The following is a 22496-nucleotide window of genomic DNA, read 5'->3' as shown; positions in this document are numbered from 1 at the left end:
GCCCAGAAAGGCTTCTTTCCTGTTTTCCTCAACAAGAAACACACCCCAAGCTACCACCAATGTGATCTAATTCAATCATTCTTCAGCCTGTAACGTGTAATAAGTGTCAGTACGGAAAAATTCCTTCTCAGAAGAACAATTAAAACTTAAAGCAGTCATCCTGGTTGGCTGGCTGAACAAACGACACATGTTCACACAAGAATAATTCAGTCAACCGTCTTAATAAGGATTTACTTTAAACAGAACCTTGTATGGGTACACTAGACTCAGTCTCATTAAGGAGTAAGTTGGATTTTTATACAGCATGAACCATTGGCAATCTAAAACAGACCCACTGAAGAATGGAATGGAGAATCAAACGCAATGTTTCAGACCCAAGCTCTATGTGCCTTTAATACTTTCTTTTTCCTTTTTTTTTTTTTTGAGAGAGTGCACACTACGACAGACATTTGCATTTATCATGTTTTTAACTTCTTTTCTAAGGATGAACTCTCTGAATCTGCATCTTCCAACTCCGCTCTGTGTCTTTTCAGTCCTCCGAGAGACTGAGAGCTCTCACTGCCCGCAGGATGCAAGTCAGCGGTATCCTCCCTTGTGTTCACACTGTAGCTGTTGGAGTCCAGCTCGGACAGGCAGCAGTCTTTGTGCAAGGTCACACCCGTCTGTACAAGGTTGCCATGATCAGCATTTGAGCGCACCTGTAGTCCCTGCGTCACAGCCTCCTGCTCTCCAAAACTCTGTCCGTTGTTGAAGCAAGAAGGGCGAAGATGCAAGTGGCCATTGTTGTGGTTAATGCAGGAGGTGTCGAGGCTCCTCTCCTCACTGTCATCAGTCTGGTTTCTGGAGCAGTGACCTGACATGCTGCAGATGGCCACAGCGGAGAATGGAGGGACCAGTGAGTGATGGCTTGATGCTGGTTGACAGTTCTGACTATTTTTCTGTTCCACAAGTCCTGCTGTCTGAATGCAAGGTTCTTCAGTACAACTACTTAGCCCTTTACGGTTGGCTTTTCCATTGAGCTTTTTAGTCTCAAAAGGATGCTCTATACCTCCACTGCTAGCGTCTTCAGATGTGTTTTCTTGACCCTCCATCCGCCGCTGATTGTCACATTCATGAGCTTGACCATTAGCAGAATTTTCTGTCAAGCCACGTTCTTTTAAAGTTTCTTTGTTGTGGCTTTCAGTAGAAAGAGCTGGGGAACCTTGAGGACCTACTGAACTCAAGTTCCTAGCATCTTCCTTATTTAGTGAGTGTGATGTACTGTGCCTTCCACTAGTTCCTGGTTTCCCTTCATCATTCTCTCCATCTCCTCTGGAGGATTCACCATCTTTACTAGCTGAATACGATATGTAAGAATAATGAAGCCATTTGTAAGCTTTGTAAATCTTTCTCTCCACTGATTCGCTGTCTGAACAAGGAGAAGTCCTTTCTTTGAGAACTTCTTTATTGGCTGAACTCCTTTCTGGCGAAGAAGCTGGAGAAGAAGAAAGATCATCTACTTTGATCTGGGGGTAATCATAGATGTCCTCACCTATGTAGGGGGTCACATTCTCCGTGTTAGTGCTAGTCCTTTGCTCCTTTTGCACCTTCTGCCGGCGCCTCAAGGCATTGCGTTGCCTCATAGATGTACGTCGTTCATTCAGTTCCTCTTCATCTTCTGTGCTGCTGCTGCTGCTGGAGCTGCTGGATTCGTTCTCCTCAGGGCTCGGGGACCGTGGCCGTGGGAAAAGGTCCGTATCTAGTTCCGCCTCACAGGTATTGTCATCAGAGTCAGACTCATTGGAAAGAGCCAGGAGACGTTTATCCTGATACTTTCTCAGTGCGGAGAGCCTCTGCTGACGGGAAGCCACGTCTTCTCTGGCTGAGGGGGATTCACTTGATCTTAAGGCTCTCAAGTTATAGGCAGTTTCATCAGACTCTTCAGCCACGTGTGGTGGGGAGTGATGCAAAGAGGCGGAGGACTCCGACTCGCTGTAAGCGGAGCGCTCACTTACTCCTGCATGGAGCTGCAGGATTGTGCTCTCACTGAGGTCACTGTCCGAGTCTGAGCTCCAGCCCTCGATCTCCCGGCGCACCAGGGAGTCAAAAAAGGCCATCATCCTTGGATCTTCCTGGACCGACTGGTTGGCATAATCATGGGACAAACCACTACCACTGTTCAACACCAGGCTGATGTACTCTTCGTGAGTGTAGAGGCAACGCGAATCATCCTCAATTCTACCATCCAGATCCCCCGTGCAGTCAGGCTGCTTGTAAGGACTCCAGATCTGTAACAGAAAACAAAAAAAAAATACGTATGTGTTTGAATTCATAAGCTATTATATGCATTTGAAATAGAACAGTAGCACAAATACACAAAACAATTGCAAGTTGCAGATTGTTTTTATTAAATGTTAGCCATCAGACTCATACTTACAAGTATTCCGGAGATGTGGGGTTTTTTTCTAGCCTTTTACAAATGTGTTTTTCCTGCATCTACTTCACCCATCCAGAATTTAAAAGCTTTCACCCCACAGATTATCCATCATTTCAATATTTCATTGTGTAATAATTTCTCCCAAATTGCAGGGCTCTATTTTTATGTAACAGGGGATGCGTACTCACTAACGGTAAGCTACAATACAGTCTTAGCACTAATGAAGGCACTTGTTTCCCAGGAAACTAGAGTTGCTTGTGCCAGTGATGTAGAGTATATTTCACCCAGCTGCATAGTCCCTCACACCTTATCAGCAGGCAGGGAGCTCAATGTGTGGAGGTGAAAAGCAGAACTGCACTGTTCCCTCCAGGAAACAGTCTGGAGACTGTTGGAAAGGAAGGAAAGAAAGGAAAGAAAAGCATCCAACATCCTCTCAGGACACAGCAGCAGTTTTAGTTAGTAGGGAAAGGTGAAGGAGAAGAGTTTTACTGAAAGCTACTTCTGAAGTGGAGAGAACAACATTGTGAAGTGTAATGATTTCACCAATAGCAACAGCCTTGACTGTGCTGTACATCCAGCCTTCCCTCAGTTTCCTGGTGTGGAGGGGAAAAGAAAAAAAAAAAAGCCCCAAAGAAGATCCACCAATATCCCTAAGAAACTGGTAATACTTATCAACATAGTATTAGTAATCCATAGCAAACATAGTAGTTGGAGCTCCTTACCTTTCTCAGTTTTACTCATGGATTTGGGACAATTTGTTTAAGGCACACATTGGACAACCCTATCACCTTATTCTAGATCGATTGTTAACGTGATGGACAACACTTACGGTAAGCAGAACTTACCCACAACACTGCCTTGTAGTTCTGCTTATAAAATACCTGATTTCAGTCATGGTTTGCTTTTAGCCCACTAACAAGCCCAGGGAAAAAAAATCCTATGCCAGCTGTCTATACCAGGTTGGCCTTTTAAGATAGACTTGCAAAAAACATCTAACTCTCTTCCCCAACAGAAATCAGTCAAGTTTTGTTCCAAATACACAAAAGCACTAACAAGAAGAGTATTTTGCCTGTATAAATGAGATAAGCAGCACTCATTTCACAGATGCGTAGTTAACACATGCAACATAATCTGATACTACCATGACAAGCACTATAAAAAAAGCCCACGAGAATGCCAGTAATTTGGTATTCGCAGAGCTTTTCAACAGCGTACAGTAAAACCGCACACCTTTAATATTGGAAATAAAACAAAATAAATTATCTTGCACCTACTTGTTCCACACAGCCAAATTTTAGATGTACAGGTAACCTATATTCTGGAATTCTCCCAAAGTTGAATACCTTTACGTCGCATCCCCTGTAATTTATGGTTAACAGAGCTTCCACATATGATCTGGCTATAGATCATATAAAAGATACACTATTCCAAAATTAAAGTGGGCTGCAGATACACCTTCTTCTGTATGGCAACCATCAAGCTGCTTTTAGAACAAAGGCAAAGGAATTTTACATTGCATTACATTGGCCTGTTCCTAGGAATGTGCCTCAGTATCAAGGTGTACTCACTATTTGTACTTAATTGCTATTTTTATTATTTGCAGTACGTAAGTAAATTCTCTTCCAGTACAGTTCATTAATATAATACTTGAAACCACAATGAAGACAGTCTCCACTGGTTCAAGCACTGCACTTACTAGACACCTATCTCAAGGGACAAGCATCAGGTTTGGATAAAGATAACAAAACCCAACCTAAGCCCACTATGTATAGACTTCCATCAACCATAGTTAACCTTTTTAAAATATTCAAAAGAACAGAATCTGCTTCGCCTCCTAAATACAACATGGGAAAGAGTCTTCTCTCAGTGGGTGCACAAGAGAGACTGTCGATTCAGGGATACAGCAAGTTTTTTAATAGAAAAATAGAACTCTGCTTGCTCTAGGGACTATTCTGATTTGCTGCCTTCTTGATGATTTAACTAGCACACGTTCAGTACCTTCTCTCACAATTTATCAGATCTTTTTCCCTCTTTGTCCCACTACCGAGCATTTCAGCAAGCAGATCAGAGCTTTCCGTATTTAAGAAGCGTATACCTTCTTGTAAATCACAAAGATAAATGCTTCATACTGTATGCCTGGGCAAGCAGGCTGGCATGCCCCTTCCTCAAATAGCCTTAGCAGTGCTAGATTGATCACTAGGTTTTATAAAACTTTTTTTTTCTTGTTTAAGCAAGAGAATTAGAAAACTCTTAAGATTCTGTGTGAACCAATATAAATGGAGGAGAGGTAGTCCACTCTGAAGCGTCTCTGGGAAAGGTCTGTTTTATAATGAAAAGTCATCTAAAAAGGTACATAATGTGTGCACAGAGATTCCACATCCTCATTAGTGCTAACAGGTATTTCTGCAAGCACCAGAGAAAATACAGCAGTGTTAAATATTGAAAAGATAGCTACACTACAAAGAGTCCATAGTGAGGCTTTTCCATTCCAAGACAGATTTATTCAGAGAGAAGGGGTAAATAACAAAGAGAAGTCAAGGGAATTCAGGATGAATACCTGTTTGTACAGCATCAGATGTCTCTGGAGATTGATACCCTTACTTCTTAGACATTTTGCCATGAGGGAGTGCAAGGGCCTGCCAGAGTCCCAGAAAGAAATCAGACTAAGAATCTATCCTTGGCAGAACTGGGAGGTCTTTAAAATAGCAGCAACTGGTCCAATGCCCTCTGTGGCATCCGAAATAGGCTCCTTTGTAAATGGAATGCCTTTGGCTTTTTCTCATCCTCTGACTGATGCCATGTCAAGGAAGAATGTGAGCAAATTGGAGAAAATAAGTTGGCAAATCATCCCACTGAAGCAGCAATCTATCACGAAGTTCTTTCTCTGTGAGAGGATTAAGGAGCTGAATATTACTCACTGATGCCCCAAGTATGGATATAAAAATAGGAACAACAAAAAAAACGGGGAGTACAAAACTGGTTCTCTACTTCAGCAGAGATGCTACAGAGAGCGTCTTTGAATTGCTTGTATTCCATGGTGGCAAACCCCCAAATTTGAAAACAAAAAAGTAGTTATGCCCGTAGTGCAAGAATAATTAAAACCATCCATATATCTGATTAGGCAAAGGCAGCTAGCCACAATGACATTAATCTGTCACCATAGCAACATAGGCAAATAGACTTTGCTATCTTTGATATACTGATGATTTTTTAACAAATGGGACCTACAACAGTTGTGCTCAGTTGCACGGTATTACATTTCCAATACAAAACAGTATTTCTTTCTGAAAATCTTTATGCACTTTCCCTATTTTATCTTTTCTGGAACTGTCTTCTAACTGCATAATTCTCCGTGGCCCTCCTCTAAGCCCCACACATCAGAGGGAAAGCCTCATTTATTTCTTCTGCAATGCAATTTGTTTTCCTGCCAGTATATCCCAATGTTTCACACATTTAACTGAGGGAAAAGTGGTATTTTTCTGTTTTATGTTGCTTTAGCCCTCGTGGCGAATACTTGCTGCAAATAATAATTTTAGTTCACAACTGTGCTTTTCCATACAATTTTACTGTGGTTCAGGTTTTTGAAATGGAGGGCAACGAGCATTTCAGTTGGGTTGATGTGTCCCAGCACACACTGCCAGGAGTCAAGGCTTCTAGTATTCTTTACCGATGAGCTTGTTGAGTCTTATTTTAGGTTTCTGAAACCTCCTCACTTGAATATTCACACACCCCCTGACCCTCATCTTATCCACTGTATTCTCAGCCTGAGCAGAATTCAAACCCTAAACCACTGAGTTACTGAGTTATATTCTTGCAGGTGTTTTACAACAAAATAAAACTAAAGCAAAAAGCCCATAACCACAAAGGTCAAAATCATTCTTGTGAATACTATTCATTTCAGCAGGGCTAGGCCCGAGATGAATTTGTATCTCATTTGCAATCAGCATTAAAATAGCAAGTGTGTTGGCAGAAGCACGTGGAACTATTGAATGGCTTGTCTGTATCACGGCTTGATACTGGTGCTATCAATTCCTCACTTCTTGAAGTACTAAATTTAGGCCAGCTAGTCTAAAAATTAAGGGCTCAGACAAACAACTACTTGCATCCACATTTTTAATTCATCACAGAGTCTCTACAATTGAGGGAATGGAATACCAGCCAACCACAGTGAAGTTATCTTCTGTAATTTAATTCCAGAAAGATTTTTAGAAGACTCTTGAAGGACAGTTAAGGAAGGACACTTCTTAAGGAACTGAGTAAAACAAACAAATAAAAACCAAGAAAACAAGAAAACATAAAAAACCCTATCACTTTAATTTATGGCTCTTCCTCTTCTCATCTCAACCTCTCTGAGCAAGCACGTCAAGTGTTTGTATGGGGGAAAGACAGCCATGCAAGGGAAGGACTTGTGTTCCCAGCTGTTTCTAACACAGTGAATAGCCCCTCAGAACTGCTGGTGGTGCTTTTCCTGGTTTGCCCTTGTGCTAGTGGCAGTTACCAGCCTCCAGCCTATCTGCAGAAGTAGCTGGAATGAAGAAGAAACCACTATTGTATGGTCACCCACAACTGCTGTTCACTAAGACGGTACCTTTCAAGAGCGAAGTCATGCAGATCAGACAAGATACGAGCCTTAAAACAACCTGATCCCCAAACAAGGCACACTACAAGCCAAGACAAAATGACATACAACAACAGAGTAAGAAGTTCTGGCTCACTAATACATGAAACACCCTTCCCTTAATTTGTTTCTAGCTTGCAATGTTTGGGGAATTCAGTTCCTTCAAAGCAGCTACACGAGTTCCATCGCACACACTGCGACACAACAGGCGTTCTCTTCTGAGGAGGCAGTCAAGCAGAGGTGTCTTTGAAAGAGTTACACAACCTGTGACTGGAGCCTTAATCAAACTAACCTTTTAATCACTAGGTAAAAAAACAAAAACCCCGCCAAAACCCAAGCAGAAGTACACAAAAGCAACACAGGGGATGTTTATACCAATGGTAATCCAACAGTCTAAGAACACTCATGCAGGAAGGATTCATCGGGTAAAGGGTCAGCAGATCAAAAATCCAAAAGGGAGAATTCAGGCTGTGAATCAAGTTCCCAAATAAAATAAAAAAAATGCCTCTGGCAAAACTGTTGTTAAACAGCGGCAGTTTGACTGCTTGGAAATTGAAAACTCGGTGAGCTGCTAAGACCCCTCGATGCACTTTTGTCCAAAGCCTGGACTTGATAGATTTGTGATCAAACCTGTCAGAGGATACAGATGAAGAAAAAAGTAGAAAAGCAAACTAAAGGATCAGTGGAAAGTAGAAGAGAAGAAAAGCTGAACCACAATCAGAACCCAAATGCTGCTAGCAGCTGTAATGCAAGTGATGCAGCTGGACATTGGGCCATGATCCCAGGGTTTTGGGCCAGTTCTGGTCCATAAGTTGCAGACCACTAACACTTTCCTTTGCAGGGCAAGTTCACTCAGTCAACTTGTAGCTGACTGAAGCATTTACTAATATTCAAACAACCTCATTTACAGCCACATGCAGGTAAGACTTTTATGAAGTCATTCAACAGATAGACTGAATTTTTAAGTAGGAAAATGAGAACTGATGCTGCTTCTAACTTTCTGCTTTCTTTCATCTTTTTGGTAGACCAAAATTATAGCAAAATTTCTATGGCAGCAGAACGCAAGTGCATTATTGTAGCATAATCCTCTGCCTCCCCACCCTCCACCTCTGCTATTAGAAATGACAAAAAAGTTTCTGCCTTGCTCCCACAATACTGACTGTCTTTCTTTAAGGAAAAAAAGTTTCAGGACCTAAGATTGTTATTTCTTTACATTCCATATAAAAAAAGAACACAAACTGTCTAAAAATACTGTACATTGCTGGAGGATTCAGAAAAGACATATTGTGGAAGGTATTAAGAGTCCTGTTTCCTCTGGAAGTCACAGAAAGGTATGATGAATTGATTCAATGCAGAAGTGCGCTCAAAAAATTATAGAAGGGCTCCTGAGGCAGTATTTGGTCTAAATTCAGGTAGGTCAGGCTAAGCCAAGCCCAATGATACTCTTTGGAGAGATTGTTATTACATTTTAGACCAAACTACCAGAAGTTTTAGGAGGTGAGATGTTAAAGCTGTGATCAAACTCTCCAGAAAAGGACTGTTTGCATGATACTTCAGTTATGTACAGAAAGAGACTGGAAAAAAAACATTTCCTTTTTCAAGGTACAAATCCAGGAAATTCTGATCTTATCTCTTATATCTCAAACCTTTAAAATTGAAACGGAGTTCACAGCTGAAATGCCCAATTAAAAATTTGCATCAGTTTAGCCAGCAAATGAGACATACCACTTTACAAATGAGTAAGATGAGAAGACAGGATGGGTGTGAAAAAGAATGACGCCGAGCTAAGCAAAGTATTTATCCTGAAATACTGAAAGAACACATTTTCTGATAATTAATCTTACCTTTATAATCTTTTCAACGCCAGAAGAACAGATCATGTAAGTGTGAGGATTAAACCGGACTTGGTTTACAATTGACCGATGACCTTTCAATACCATAAAAGCACCATTGACGACCCTGCCAATGCCACCTAGGGGAAAAACAAGCACACACTGAAATGAATCATTAAATCTTCATATTGCTTTCATTCATAATCATTCAAAGTTGTATTATATTTGACAATGTGCTTCAGCTTTATTTTGCAATATTTTAAGGCCTGTGTTGGCTGCAGAATTCCGATTTGATGAGCAATGCCCCTATGAAAACCTGCAAGTTTGATGAAAAGCATCCTTCTTGCAAATTAGGACTTAGAGGCTAGCTTTAGTTCAAACTATCTAAACAGACAATGAAGGTTTTTGACCTAATACAACAAGTATGTGAATAAGAACAACATACATAGTTAATGAAATCACCAGTGAAACCATTGTGCCTAAGGCATGACACTACTCACAGTTTGTAAATTTGAAGCAGAGGGAAATAAAGAGGTTGACTTAATAGCTATACTCTGTTTTTTCAATTTACTTTTTAAATCAGCAATTCATTACTGTCACAGTTTAGTCCAGTCTGATGGGAAGGAATCTAAAGGAGGCAATCTTCAAGCCTAGAAACTTGAGTTACTACATTACAGCTGGACTTAGTATAAGTATAGCCTTCCCTAGACCAGGATCTATAACACCACATACTTCTGTGAATCAAGCTTAGAGAGGGACCTGAAATACCATATCTGACCAGTGGGTTATATCACTCTTTGTCACAAGGCAGCGAATTGACTGAAGTGGAATGCTTTTGTGCTTATGGTAAAACTCAAAACAGAAGCCAGACATTGTTCATTGACTCTTACTAGGTCTATATAACCAAAGCAAGAAACTCACACAGTAATTTTTTATATTAGTAGATTTACACAATTGAAACCATATGTTTGTTAGAAAGCATACCTGTGTAAACATACATAATAAATCAATATAATAATAAACAAGTGTCAATCAACATGCTATGATTAACATCTTCAGTGAAAGAAACCGAAACGTTAAAAAGAGGGAAAGTAAAAACTGAAAACCACTTCAGAGGAAAACAATCTTGCTATTTACAACTTCAAAGGTTGTAAGCAAACTTTACAGAAAGTTAAAATAATTTCATTAGCTTCTCTGCTACTTATAGGCATCTCAACACTAAATGAATAAACTTTATGTTTTTCTTGATGAAGATGTTTGCTATCCTCCTTTGTCCTCAATGGGAGCTCTTTCAGCTGAAATAGCTGCTGGTTTAAGCCCTAAGCCCAATGTTGAACAACTTGTCTTCTAAAACAGAGAGTTGGAGTTCTCCTGCAATGCACATTTCCGAAAGAAAAACTTGCATTAACACTGAAGAGTAGCAAGATAGAAGGGTCAAGGAAAAAAAAAAAAAAGGAAAAAAAAAAGTCATTCCTATATCACCTTCAATTTGGTAGGTTACATAAACAATAAAGAACTGCAGCCAGTGAGGTTGTGTTTAGCCCCTTTCTTCTTAGAAAAAGTACTCTATCCCTTCCACTCATTTTAACTACACTCTGAAGGCCAGACCGATGCATACATGGTGTACAGAACATGATAAGGTTTTAGAAGCAAGGAGTCATCCAACTCCTAAAAATCTAGAGACAGATCTTTTTACTGCTTTTGGAAAGTGTTCTGTTTGCACAAATCATTCTTTGCAGACAAACTGCAGCCTCATGGAACTTTGGGATAGAAAGATAATGTGCCTGAAGAAGGGAAAAGAGATGGTGAGTAACTCCAAGGACCAAATCGCATGGCCATTTTAAAGACTTTGTGTATAGAATGAAAGCTCATTTAAAATTAAGAAAACTTGAAAGGGAGACGATCACTCCAGTGATGAAATACGTTCATTGAAACTGCACTGAGACTGAGCTACATGAACGGTTCTACAAGTTCTGCCTTTGGCCACTAGAGCAAGATTTCACCAATGTAAACAAAGTTGACTGAGAAGTAACTGATTGAAGAGCAAGTTCATTAAATGCCAAATTGGGCTTTTTTGATTTTCTTTTCCATTTTATGAGATTACTCACGTCCTTTCATTCTGCTCACCCTGCTAGACACTCATGACCATATTTATGGCTGATGGCAAGTTGCCCTACTCCCATAGCATTCCTTCCAGCCAAATCACAGTTGTCAATCCAATTGCATCTATCAAGCCAGTGGTAGATGGTTACATCAAGTCCAGTTCTCAGTGCATTTATCTTGACCTAGCAGACAAGTGTTCCGGAAAGAGGGCCTCGGGAATGAACAGACAATTTGCTTAGGAAATGTTTCCAAGTCTGTAAGTAATGCCTAAAACAAGTTTTAACTATCCATGGACTCTAGCTGCCTGAATTCAGTACAAACCAAGAAATATGCCCTATGAAACACACTATGAATCACTCACAAAAGACTGAGAAGTTAAAAAGACAATAAGCAAAGAAAGAATTATAATGGAGATGAAATACCAGTTTAGGGCACCAATATTTTGGGCTGCATTTCCAAGTCAGTCATTGGCCTTTTGTGGTACTGTGTGAATTAACACATGGTTATTTTCCTAGTAAAACAGTGAAAACAGTTATTTAATGCCAGAAATGTCTTCTGGCATTAAGCTTTAAATGTTTATCAATACACTAAAAGCACTGGATGAAGAGTGCACAGCATACCATGTCTAGAGCACAGCTCTCCCTAGGCTCTCATCAAATTCAGAAAGTGTCTGAAGCCCAGAAAGCCAGCCGCATCCTGGGCTTCATCAAAAGATGCATGACCAGCAGGTCGATGGAAGTGATTCTGACCCCCTACTCCACCCTGGCGAGTACCTGGAGTACTGTGTCCAGCTCTGGGGTCTCCAGCACAAGAAAGACCTAGACCTGTTGGAGCAGGTCCAGAGGAGGGCCACAAAAATGATCAGAGGGGTGGAACACCTCTCTTATGAGGACAGGCTGAAACAGTTGGAGTTTTTCAGTCTGGAGAAGAGGACTTTGAGGAGACCTTATATCAGCTTTTCAATAAAGGGGGCTTATAAGAAAGACAGACTTTTTATCAAGGCCTGTAGTGAGAGAAGGGGCAACAGTTTTAAGCTGAAGAGAGTAGATTTGTATTGGATATAAAGAAGAATTTTTTTACAATGAGGGCGGTGAGACACTGGAACAGGTTGCTCGGGAAGTTGTGGATGCCCCATCCCTGGAAGTGTTCAAGGTCAGGGTGGATGGGGCTTTGAGCAACCAGATCTAGTGGAAGGTGTCCCTGCCCTTAACAGGGTTCCCTTCCAACCCAAACCATTCTGTGATTCTATGAAGGAACTCAAAAGCTTTCTGTTATAATACTGAAGTTCTCCAAAATTCCTTCTAAGCCACTAACAGTAAAATCAGAGGAAGCACAGTACTAGAACATCCTTCACTCCTTTTAGAGTGAAGGTGAACTTCCCTACAAAGCCTCTTAAAACAACTAACTACCCAATTTACATTAAAGTCCAGTAGGAGCAGATTACTGCAATCACAAATCTTAGCAGTCAGCTTCTTCCAGTAGCATAAGAGGTTTTAATAATTTAAACCAAGAAGTATTGATTCCAGTAACACTCTGATAATCTCTGTGTCAAATATAATAGACTGCCCCAGAACCTCATTTCTGGACAATCCCTTGCCTGATGCAATTTTAGTCTACCAACTCCTATGTGCTTAAGTGACATCTCTAAGTTAGTGCTTAATGCAGAGCCTTCTACATCCTTCTCCTGACAGTGGTCCCTTCATTTTACAGTGGCTCAGCAAAGTTGGTATGGAATTACGTGTGTATCTGTGTGGCAGACAGATGCCTGTGTCCAGACTTGTCTGGAACCCCCCTGGTCTCCCAGCAGAGGCTTAGCTGCAGCCATAGAGCTTCCAGTCATCTCACAGTGTGAGTAAAGTTTGCTCATGTCTGCTGGCAAAAATAACGTGCATCTGTACATTAAGTAGAGGTTGGCCATGAACTGCTGAAATTCCTGAGGCCATCTTCCTTTTTTGCCTGTAATAATTTCTATTTCTTTTTGCTGTCTTCACTTGAACTGGTATATTCTATTTGTATTGTTTCAGCAGAATTGGCCTCTGCTATCCCAACAACACTCAAATTTTGCTTTGGAGGTTTGAGGGTTTTTTAAGAGATAGGAGTGTTGTTTGTTTGGTTTTAAATTTAGTGGCACGCACAGGTCCTGCAACTGGTTTAGCATGGCAGCTTTTATATTCTTCGGTAATTACCACGTGTATAAGCAGTGCTTATATGTAAGCTAATGGCTTCTGTATATGTTGTTAATAATATTACCAAAAAAAAAAGTCTTCAAAGGCCAATTACGCTGATTTTAGAAGGTTTGTAACTTTCTAATCTCTAACTACTGGAGAGAAGGGATGGAGATATACTAGCTGGTTTTGCAATACTTTCCAAAAATTGCTATGCTTAAAGACAGTTCTGAGTAGTGGTTTAGTGTTCTAGCTGTGCTCGTTGCTGTTTCTTTGGTCTGCTTTTATTTGATACACGAAGTGAAATGTCAAGAAAATCTCTCTTCCTCTGTACCCTGCAAATAAATGCTCCAAAGAGGAGCAATACAAAGTCTCAAAAAATTCTTTACATAATATCCTACTATGATATCTGACCATCTGGAAGAAATAACTTACAAAAGGCTAAATCTGAGGTGTACATTTTAAAACAGATTTCCCCTACACAGATTTGACAAGAATACCATGGCAACACAAGGAATGTCTACAGGCTCTGATATAAACTGAAGGAATAATACGATGCTTTGAAGTAGTAGATGTCTACTAAGTTGTCAAAGTGATTACTTCTTGGCTTGCTTTATTATTTTGTTTTATATATTATGCTAATTAAATTGTCATTAGTTATGCACCTTTGTAACTATTTATGCAAATGAGATGACATTTCACATATTGAGGACATACTAGATGGTACATACCAACTATCTTAAAAAACACTAGTAAATCATAATGAAGGCGAGTGAGAGATTTGGTCAGCAACCTGACTGCTGATGCGCAAGTTCCACCACACATAACAGTGTTTAAAAAAAAACAAACCAGAAGAATTAATTATTTGAAGGATAAGGAAAAAAAAAAAAAAAGGAAGCGATAGATTATTAGGAAAAGTGCCCTAGTGCAGAAATCCTGTAAGAATGTAAAACAGTCTCTAAACTAATGGAAGCTGCATTGTTCCAACCATTAAAAAAACCCAACTGTCAAAGTGCTGGAGAACTTGCTGGGCTAAGGAACAATCCTCCACTGGCTCGGTAACAGAGGAATTAAATGACCTCATTAAGAAGAAGTCCTTTCTATCTGTTCTATCTAGGACACTGAAAAAGAAGTCCCAGTGGTTGTTCATATAAGGTAGAAAGACGTTCCACAGACTAAAGCATAACTTCATACAAGCCTTGTGAATTATTCAAAGTGCTGAAAACTCCTGAGAAGAACCAGATATTTGCAGCCGCTGCCAGTGTGCCATAGCATACCATTCCACTGTAGTACTTGGCACTACAGTAGAAAGCTCGTTTAAAATTAATTTCGTTTTCATTAATAATATTCCGGGACACATTTAGACCGTAGGCCACAGCCCTGCATTTGAATCCTATGAGGTCATGATGTGCTAACGGAAGAGACATATCATAGTTTGGAAAGTAAATCCACAGCACAACGCAAGCAAATATGTACAGCATATAGGGCCTCTGCCTGCAGTGAAGCAGATTATGTTTAGATTCCTTAAAAAAGCCTCTCTCTGGTCATTCACACACCTGTATTTGTTTTGTACAGTGGATCCTTTCTCCTCCCAGCACGGTAAGAGGCGACAGTTTCAAGGAGGTACCAGGGGATGCTGTCTTATTACTTCTGCTACTACAAGAGACAGCGAAAGGGAGTGTCTGCCCAAGAGAAAGCAGCTCCAACTCCATCTGCAGACTGCCTCCTTTGTCACCTTCAAACCCACCCTCCACCTCCCAGGCCAGGTGAAAGGATCACCATGGCCTTGCAAAGATTTACCATAAGCACAGGGTGCAGTGGCCTGGCATCAGCACCTGCCTCAGGCAACCTACTCTTCCAGGCGATCATCCCCTTTGCCCAGCCTATGCCTCGAACCAGCCCCATGGCGGCCTTGTACCTCTGCAGAGGTTCCAAAAGCCAAAAGAAAAAAAGTCATATTTAAACATCTAAAGAATATACAGAAAGCTGAAGTGGTAGTGGCTATTTTTGGATGTATATTTCCTCCCTTCTTTTGTTGCTACTGCGTACCTGCCATGTCTATCTGCATCTTATCTCTACCAACCTTCCCACTGTGGTTATCACCATCAGAGCTGAACAACAATATGAAAGCTAAGACAAAATTATTATAGAAATAAACTTTGGCACACCCTTTCCATTTTGTCCCCTCTGAGAGAGGTTGCTCTTTCAGTGTGTTTAACTGCATAGGTCGCAATGGTTTTTACAATATAATTGGAACCATGCAAATTACCACCACCAAATACCAAATATGCTTTCTGAACATAAAGGGAATAAAATAAGTGAAATTATCACACAACTGATAGCTTTTTTTTTTTTTTTTTTTTTTTAAAACAGAGGTGTGAAGACTGCTTGCCTGTGCTTTTATTTTGTACTGGTAGCTGCAAACACTTTCAATAGAACAAAGAGGAAGGAGCTTTGGTACAATCAGATGGCCAGCTGCTGGGGACTAAGGCTTCTCCAGCCTCTCCCAGTGCTCAGTCTAATTTCCACCTTTCTGGTCCTAAATTAGGTATTAAACATGCCAAGGCCTGTGACAGAAACACTTACAGATGCTGAATCTTTTTCCACCTGGCTACAGCACTACAAAGCACCACCTTGTTTTCTGACAGATGCCATCTAGCCAGGACATTTCCACAGGTTCCTGGTATTAAAATCCAAACGACATGGAAACCAGTCTAAATCCCACTAAATTCTTCTACACTGCCCCACCACTTTCTTGCTGTGATAATCAAACAAGTGTTCCATTGCACACTATGGTCAACACTGACCTGAAGGGAGAGAAACCACAGTCCTAAAAGTAAAACAGTTTAGATCCCAAGACCACACTTCAGAAAAATCCATTTTTAAAAAATACAAACTTTCCAGAGCGTGCTCCCCATTGGGCCAGGCAGCTTCCCCCTGTCCCAACCCAACTGGTAAGTATATATGCATGGGTGCACATATACAGAAGTCTCAAAAATAGCTAAAGACATTAAGAAACACTTAATCATATATTATTCATCTTCACTTATCAGCCTGGAACTTTGAGAACTTAAACCACAAGCTGTCTCCAATAAGATAACCCTGTTCAAATGTTGTGAAAAGATCTGTTGCTGAATTCTTCAAGCCTAAAGAGGTGTCTGCATTTACAATGACCAACAAGGAGAAAAAAAGGGAAGAAAAATTGCATCAGTTCTGCTGAAAATTGGTGCAATTGGTTTAGTAACAGGACCACAATGACAGGCCCTTTCTTGCTAGCAGTTACAGTCAAAGGCAGAATTAAAAAGTGGTTTTGAAATGCATTTCACTGTTCTGATTTAGTGAAGTTTTTGAGAAGTCTGGTGGCAGCCTGCTCACGTAAACTGAAGGATCCCCAACTGTCTTCTCCATCACAAATAAACATCATATCCCTCACATAGCATCTTTGAGCAGTATTTCAAAAGCAACAGACAAGCTCTGAGTTGCAAAGATGATTCAGAGTAGTGGGTGAGGAATGTAAATTCCACTTTGCAAAACATTTGGTCTACTAAGCCCTCTATTACTCCATAAGACATGTCAGGTTTTGTCTTGAACAGGGATTCTTTACCAGCTAAGAGACCATGTTAATACCAGTTATGTTTACATACTGCCTGAAGTGCTTATACCTTAACAGTCTTGCTGGGCAGATCATGCAGGGCCGATGTCTCTTCTCACTTCTAACTTGCCTTGGAGTAAAGTAAAAATTGTGGAAACTCAGGACCGCTTTACTTCCGCCAGACTAATGTATTAATTCTGCTAGAAACTCTGCCTCTGAAGAAAACTGGAATATATACTTTAAAGAGGAAATTGGCTAACAAATTCACCAAGTAATCAGCAATTACTTCTGAAGCACAGTGGAAAGCTGGATAGTACTTGGATGGAGAAGAAAGTGGAAAAATGAGCAAACTACTCCATCTTCAAGAAAGGAAAAGAGGTGGTAAAAAAGCAACAAACCTTCTGGCATAGGAAATCCTGGCCTATTCAGAAAAATCTAAGACTGTGGAGGGAAACAGCCAATAAAACTCTTTAACAGAACAGCTTCCTAAGCAATTTAGGAAGTATCTTTTTTCACAGACTCCCCCAGCCTGAAGTAAATCCTGTCTAATAACTGGACCGAACAAAACCGCCAGCAGAGTTTCCAGCTGAAGGGGAAAGACTTAATGCAGCCTACTGGCAGGACACCTCAAAATTATGATTATTTGCAAAAAACAGCAGAATTTGTTCCATTTTCCTGGCAAAATACCAGCACAGGTAACCGTATTCCTCCAACTTGAAATATGCTTGCTATTGTCTGACTGGTGTGCTCCTTCCCACTCTTCTTCACCTCTTGTGTAGCAACGTTTCTAACCATTAGCTAGCTAGTACTTGCTGCACCTGTACTTAAGCAAAATCATCTATTTCAGAGTTGTCATTAAGGATGCAGCTCTGTAAAAAGATTTATGCTTGAAAAAAACTTGCTATTTACAAATAGCTGATATAATTTAAGGGAGCTGTATCATAAATATTTATAGCAACACAATGTCTGAATTCAAGCGGAAGGTACAAATCAGTTAGAGAGACATTTTTATTTAAAATACCAACCAACAGTACAGGACGTTGCATCATCCTGTCTAGTTTGTACAGTATTGTAAATGAAAGACCACATTCCACCCCCTCAGATCACAGACCCAAAGACACTCCTATTTTAAGCTATAACATGAGAAGGAGTTTTCTACTGAAGCAGAATCTTTCCACATCCTTACAGCAAGGCTGCTTCTCCAAGAAGCAGCACAGCAACCTCTCTAGCTGAACAATTATTCTGAACCACAGGATGAGATTTAAGAAAGGATGTTTCATCACATTCAACACAGGCACAACCCTTCAAGAAGGGATGAATGAAGAAAAGCACTTCAATAAGCCTGTCACAGGTGATTTGGATGGCCAATGAATTATTTGCCACAGAAGCCCAATCTTTAGGTCTAACAAAGCTCACGAGTTTCATTAAATTGATAAGAGAACTGCTCAAGTTACAAGAGACCAAGACACACAGCTCCTAGTACAGGATATTTGGATTCCATTAAGCAACCACTGAGGGCAATTGACATTAAGTAATTAATTTTGTAACTGAAATGTCGCAAGTTCACTGACACCCTTCCTCAAGTTACAAGAGCCAGAAACCAGAAAGCTGACCAAAACATGGATGGCGTTGTTTTGTGGTAATTCTAGCTATTTGTGCAAAAGTTTAGCAGTCTTTGTGCAAAAGTCCCAGCTAAAAAGTGTCATCTGCAGCTGCCTGGGAAAAAAGTTTTCAAGAGCATCACAGCCAGATAAACACAAAATCCCAAATCTAGAATTTACAAACAGAGTCAGGACAACTATAGTAACATGCATAAAATGTATATCCACACAGATGTACAGTCCACACATAAAAACCGACAGATAAATCAATAATAAAAATGTATGTAATCTTTGTTTTAACTAAGGGAAAATTCCGTAAGTGGCAGTAACACAGTGTCAAACGTAAAAGGGAATCATACAAATTAAAAGGGAAGCGGGCAGAAGTCTCTATAAACCCTACACAAAAACAGAAGGCCAAGGTACCGGTATCTTTAGCAAGACCATCTTCAGGACTTCTGGACTGCAACGTCAAATGTTGTTTAAATAAGCAATCCAAAATTAGAATGGCATTTTCCTCAAAACCCAGTCGCTAACCAAACCTTTTAGAGGCCAGTCATCCTCTCAGCTGTAATTAACAGCCTTTGAAAATGAAACAAAATATTTTCACTTTACCTCTAATGCAGCTTGTAATTTGCTCTCACTATTGCTAAAGCACCTGAGACCACGGGATAGCACTCAGTTGTACTTAATACCACTAAAATATGCAGTTTAAACTGTCAGAGCCATTAAAAATAGAAATGGCAGAACATTTTTGTAAAGTCTCGGGTCTTTCAGTCAGGATTCACACCCTTCTAAAAGAACCCAGGGATTTGTTTCAACAGAAGAGATATGCTGATGTCGTACGGCTTAGAGATAGCAGTGGATGATGTCATATTGCCAAACCCTACGCAATACCAGAAGACACTAAATTAGGCACTGACCAACTGTGGCATCTACAATACTACTGTTACATCCCCCCCCTCCCCCCCCCCCCCGCTGCTTTTCTTTACTCTAACACCCCTCTCCTCTACTTTCACGCAGAGCTGAGGTAGCGCTACTTGCTTAGCATGTCTGCCCCAGCATGGGAAGGGTCAGAAAAGAGTCAGAAGCAGTCATTTCCAGCAGCTGATAGTGCTTCTCCACCCAGAAAGTAGAAAAGCATAACTGCTCTGCATTGGAAATCAGTGGGAGGGTTTTGGTGCAAGAAGAAAGAACGAGGGGAAGAGAGGCCAGTGCACTGGAGCTGTAAGGAGCAGCAGCCTGTGAACCCAGCATCATTTTATGTTGCAAGCTTCATTATGAGATGAAATTTCTTAATAACAGGTTGCAAGTTCTTCAGCGAACTCAGATCAGCTTAGAAGCAGCAGAGTTAGTAGACAAGAGGGAGGAAGACACACCCTGCTCCACCCACAGCTCTTTCTCTCCATCAGCTCATCAAAAAGATTTAAATGACCATTATACAAGAAGAAAAATAAAATCAGTACAATAAAAGATTCAAAGGGCATTGGACATTCTTATCCAGAGACTGAATTAGGCATTTGTAAACTCTCCCCATCCAGCTTTCATCAGAATCACTCTAGATTCACTGGCTGAGTAAGAACAGCAATTTTTCCAAAAACAAACTAGTATTTGTCAGACACCTGCTCCCTCTCCCCCAAATTCCAAAACAACAAAACTTACCTGCTTCTGGATCTGGAGGAATCCTCCACATATACAAATTGAAGTCATCAGAACCCGAAAGGATGTACTGTTAGGAATAAAAATAAAAACAGTTTACCACGAAGTATCACCTGAATTATGTTATTTTATTGTTGATCTAGTTTCTCCAAACCAAAGATGAGAAAAAAGCATAAATTGTGCCATTTGTTGCACCTCAATGATCAACTCACCCTTAAACGGGGGTGAAGTACCAGCACAAAAATGTTGCATACATATAAATGGACCAAAATTCAAAAGCACGCTTCATGTATCTAATGCTTACTGCCCAAAACGTACGCCATCTTCACTAAATAAGGCTATGGATTTTGGTTGGCTTTAATACAAGCGTGTCTAGATCAAACTCTCATATCTTGCAGCCTGCAACTCTGCTCTTTTTTTAATGTTAAAGTCTTTCATCCTTTTTTTTTCATCTCCTGAACTACTGAGGAAAGCTCCACCAAACACATACCTAAGAAGAGAGCTAGCATGTCCACTACACACAAGCACAACACATCTGGCTCACCAGTCTACTAAGACCATCAAAAGTCAGTCACTGAGGATAATCTTGAACACTGAACAAAACCAAAGCTAAACACTCACTGTCAGCAAGTCTCAAGCAGTTTAAAAAACCCCACATTTATCACACTGTTCATTTTTTTCCTGGTTATAGTTACTCTGAAGAGATGGAAGGCTGCCCTTTTTCAACAGTGCATGAATGATAAGCAATATCTTTATTGTACAGAAGTTTAGGCAATACGCAACTTGAAGTAGCTTAATATACTACAAACATGCAGTGGAATGACAGGTGACATTTGACACAGCAAAAAGCTTATGCCTCTCAGTTACGAGAAGCCACAAACAGCACCTTGTCTCCAAATACCTCTTCCCCAATAAACTGTATTCCATGTCATTTCTCTCTCTCCCACATTAGAGATGAGATGACATTTAGTCTATAGCGCAGATTCCAATTCCAGTTATACTGGTGTAGACAGTGTAAATCTCTAGCCCTCAACTGACTTAAGGTTTCTGTTTAATCAATACAGTCCAGAAGTCCATTTTATTATTATTAGGGTAGAAGGAAGGGAGAAAAAGAAAGAAACGGAGCGAGTTTGTCCCTTTTCTAACCTTTCATAGGAGACATTCTGTTTTGTTTGGCTCACATATAATTGGCTTGTGTCTTTCATTCTCCAGGAATACATAAACTCATCAGGCAAAGTAACATCAAGCAGTGAGGAGACAAGTCCTGGAATAACACAGGACTGAGAAGCAAATAAACAAAAAATATACACTAACACGGAGACTACAGCCATAAATTTGCGTATATTCTGTTTGCAATACTAATTAAGTTCGTGAAGTGTTTGGATGCTTCCAGGCACAAAAATGGAATAACCAACCACTAAAATTCCTTCTTTGCTTTCCTCCTATGACAATCCAACCATTCTTTTTTCTCCTAGTTTTAAGGATGTAGGATGTGAGTAAGCACTTATGAATGCAATTCTGCTTGTTTTCTGACAGATAAGAAGCACTGATCAAACAAAAGTTCCTTTAAAAACTTGTGCACACTAGTTCTGTATCACTCATAGACCCATCCTTTCCAAGCCAGAAAAGTTTTTTCGAAAAGCCAACATGTTCAAGCCCTTAGGCAGCTCACCTCTGCCAGACTGACCTGACGGTGCCAGGAATATGTGCTCCCCTTTCATTTGACTGCTTGTAAATGTTAGCTCACAGCAGGCTGAGCCACTGCGCCAAAACTACAGAGATTAGGGCTCATATAAGCAGCCTCCCAGCACCCCTAATATGTTGTTACACAAGAAATGCTACATGAAAAAAAGAAGTCTTGTTTAAAGTTATGAAAATTGTTGCCAATTGTTAGTATTTATTACCAAATTGTGTGGTTGAAGCAGCAACTGGTTTGCCTAGGACACGTGGGGAAAAATGGAGACTTCTAAAACAGCTAGAAAGCTCAGTATCTTGAATTTATGACCATAACACTTTTTTTTTTTCTCTAAAACAAACAAGTTCTAACAACTCCTCAACATGAGAGTCATTTTATGCCATAAATCAAAGCAAGCTACCAAAAATGACAGACCCCAAAGTGACAGATTTGAGCTATCCTGCACCAGGCACACAACACAGAAAAAACGTGCAGGGAACAAAGTGTCTGTGAGACTCCTCAAGTCAGCTTCTGAACTGATTTGCAGAGGAACACACTGTGTATCCTGCAAGACTCAAGGGTCAATCATGTAGGAAATCATTGCCCAATGAACAAGAATGTAGTACCTGCAAAGACCACTCATCTGAGTATACTCTGTCTTGCTTTGGAGACAGCAAAATTTAGAGTGCCCTTGCCGTGATGTGGACTAATGGCAACTTGACTGTACTATCAAAAGTGTAACCAAGAGGTCAAGACAAGCGATTATTCCCCTTACATGGCACTTTTGTGGCCACTCCTGGAGTACTGTGTCTGGTTTGGGTCCCTCAATACAAGAGTG

The 22496-nt window shown here is 40.3% G+C and overlaps 1 protein-coding gene across 2 annotated transcripts in view; it reads right to left on the bottom strand.

Moving 5' to 3' along the window:
- Nucleotides 1-203: 203 nt before the first annotated feature.
- The window catches only part of DCAF5 (DDB1 and CUL4 associated factor 5), a 74451-nt gene continuing 52158 nt past the window's right edge, over nucleotides 204-22496 (bottom strand). Inside the window, exons 7-10 of one of the 2 annotated variants that reach the window (XM_074148794.1) lie at nucleotides 19987-20053; nucleotides 8879-9006; nucleotides 968-2267; nucleotides 214-913 (exon numbers count right to left, since the gene is read on the bottom strand). In XM_074148794.1, the coding sequence (XP_074004895.1) occupies nucleotides 459-913; nucleotides 968-2267; nucleotides 8879-9006; nucleotides 19987-20053 (1950 nt within the window). In that variant the 3' untranslated portion in view covers nucleotides 214-458. Of the gene's footprint in view, nucleotides 2268-8878; nucleotides 9007-19986; nucleotides 20054-22496 lie in introns of both variants that reach the window. The other variant, XM_074148793.1, reaches the window with a different exon arrangement.

The sequence above is a fragment of the Numenius arquata genome, chromosome 6 (genome assembly GCF_964106895.1).
Source record: "Numenius arquata chromosome 6, bNumArq3.hap1.1, whole genome shotgun sequence".
Classification (NCBI taxonomy): Eukaryota; Metazoa; Chordata; class Aves; order Charadriiformes; family Scolopacidae; genus Numenius; species Numenius arquata.
Note: the sequence above shows the minus strand (reverse complement) of the source record. Positions and strands in the feature narration are given on the sequence as shown.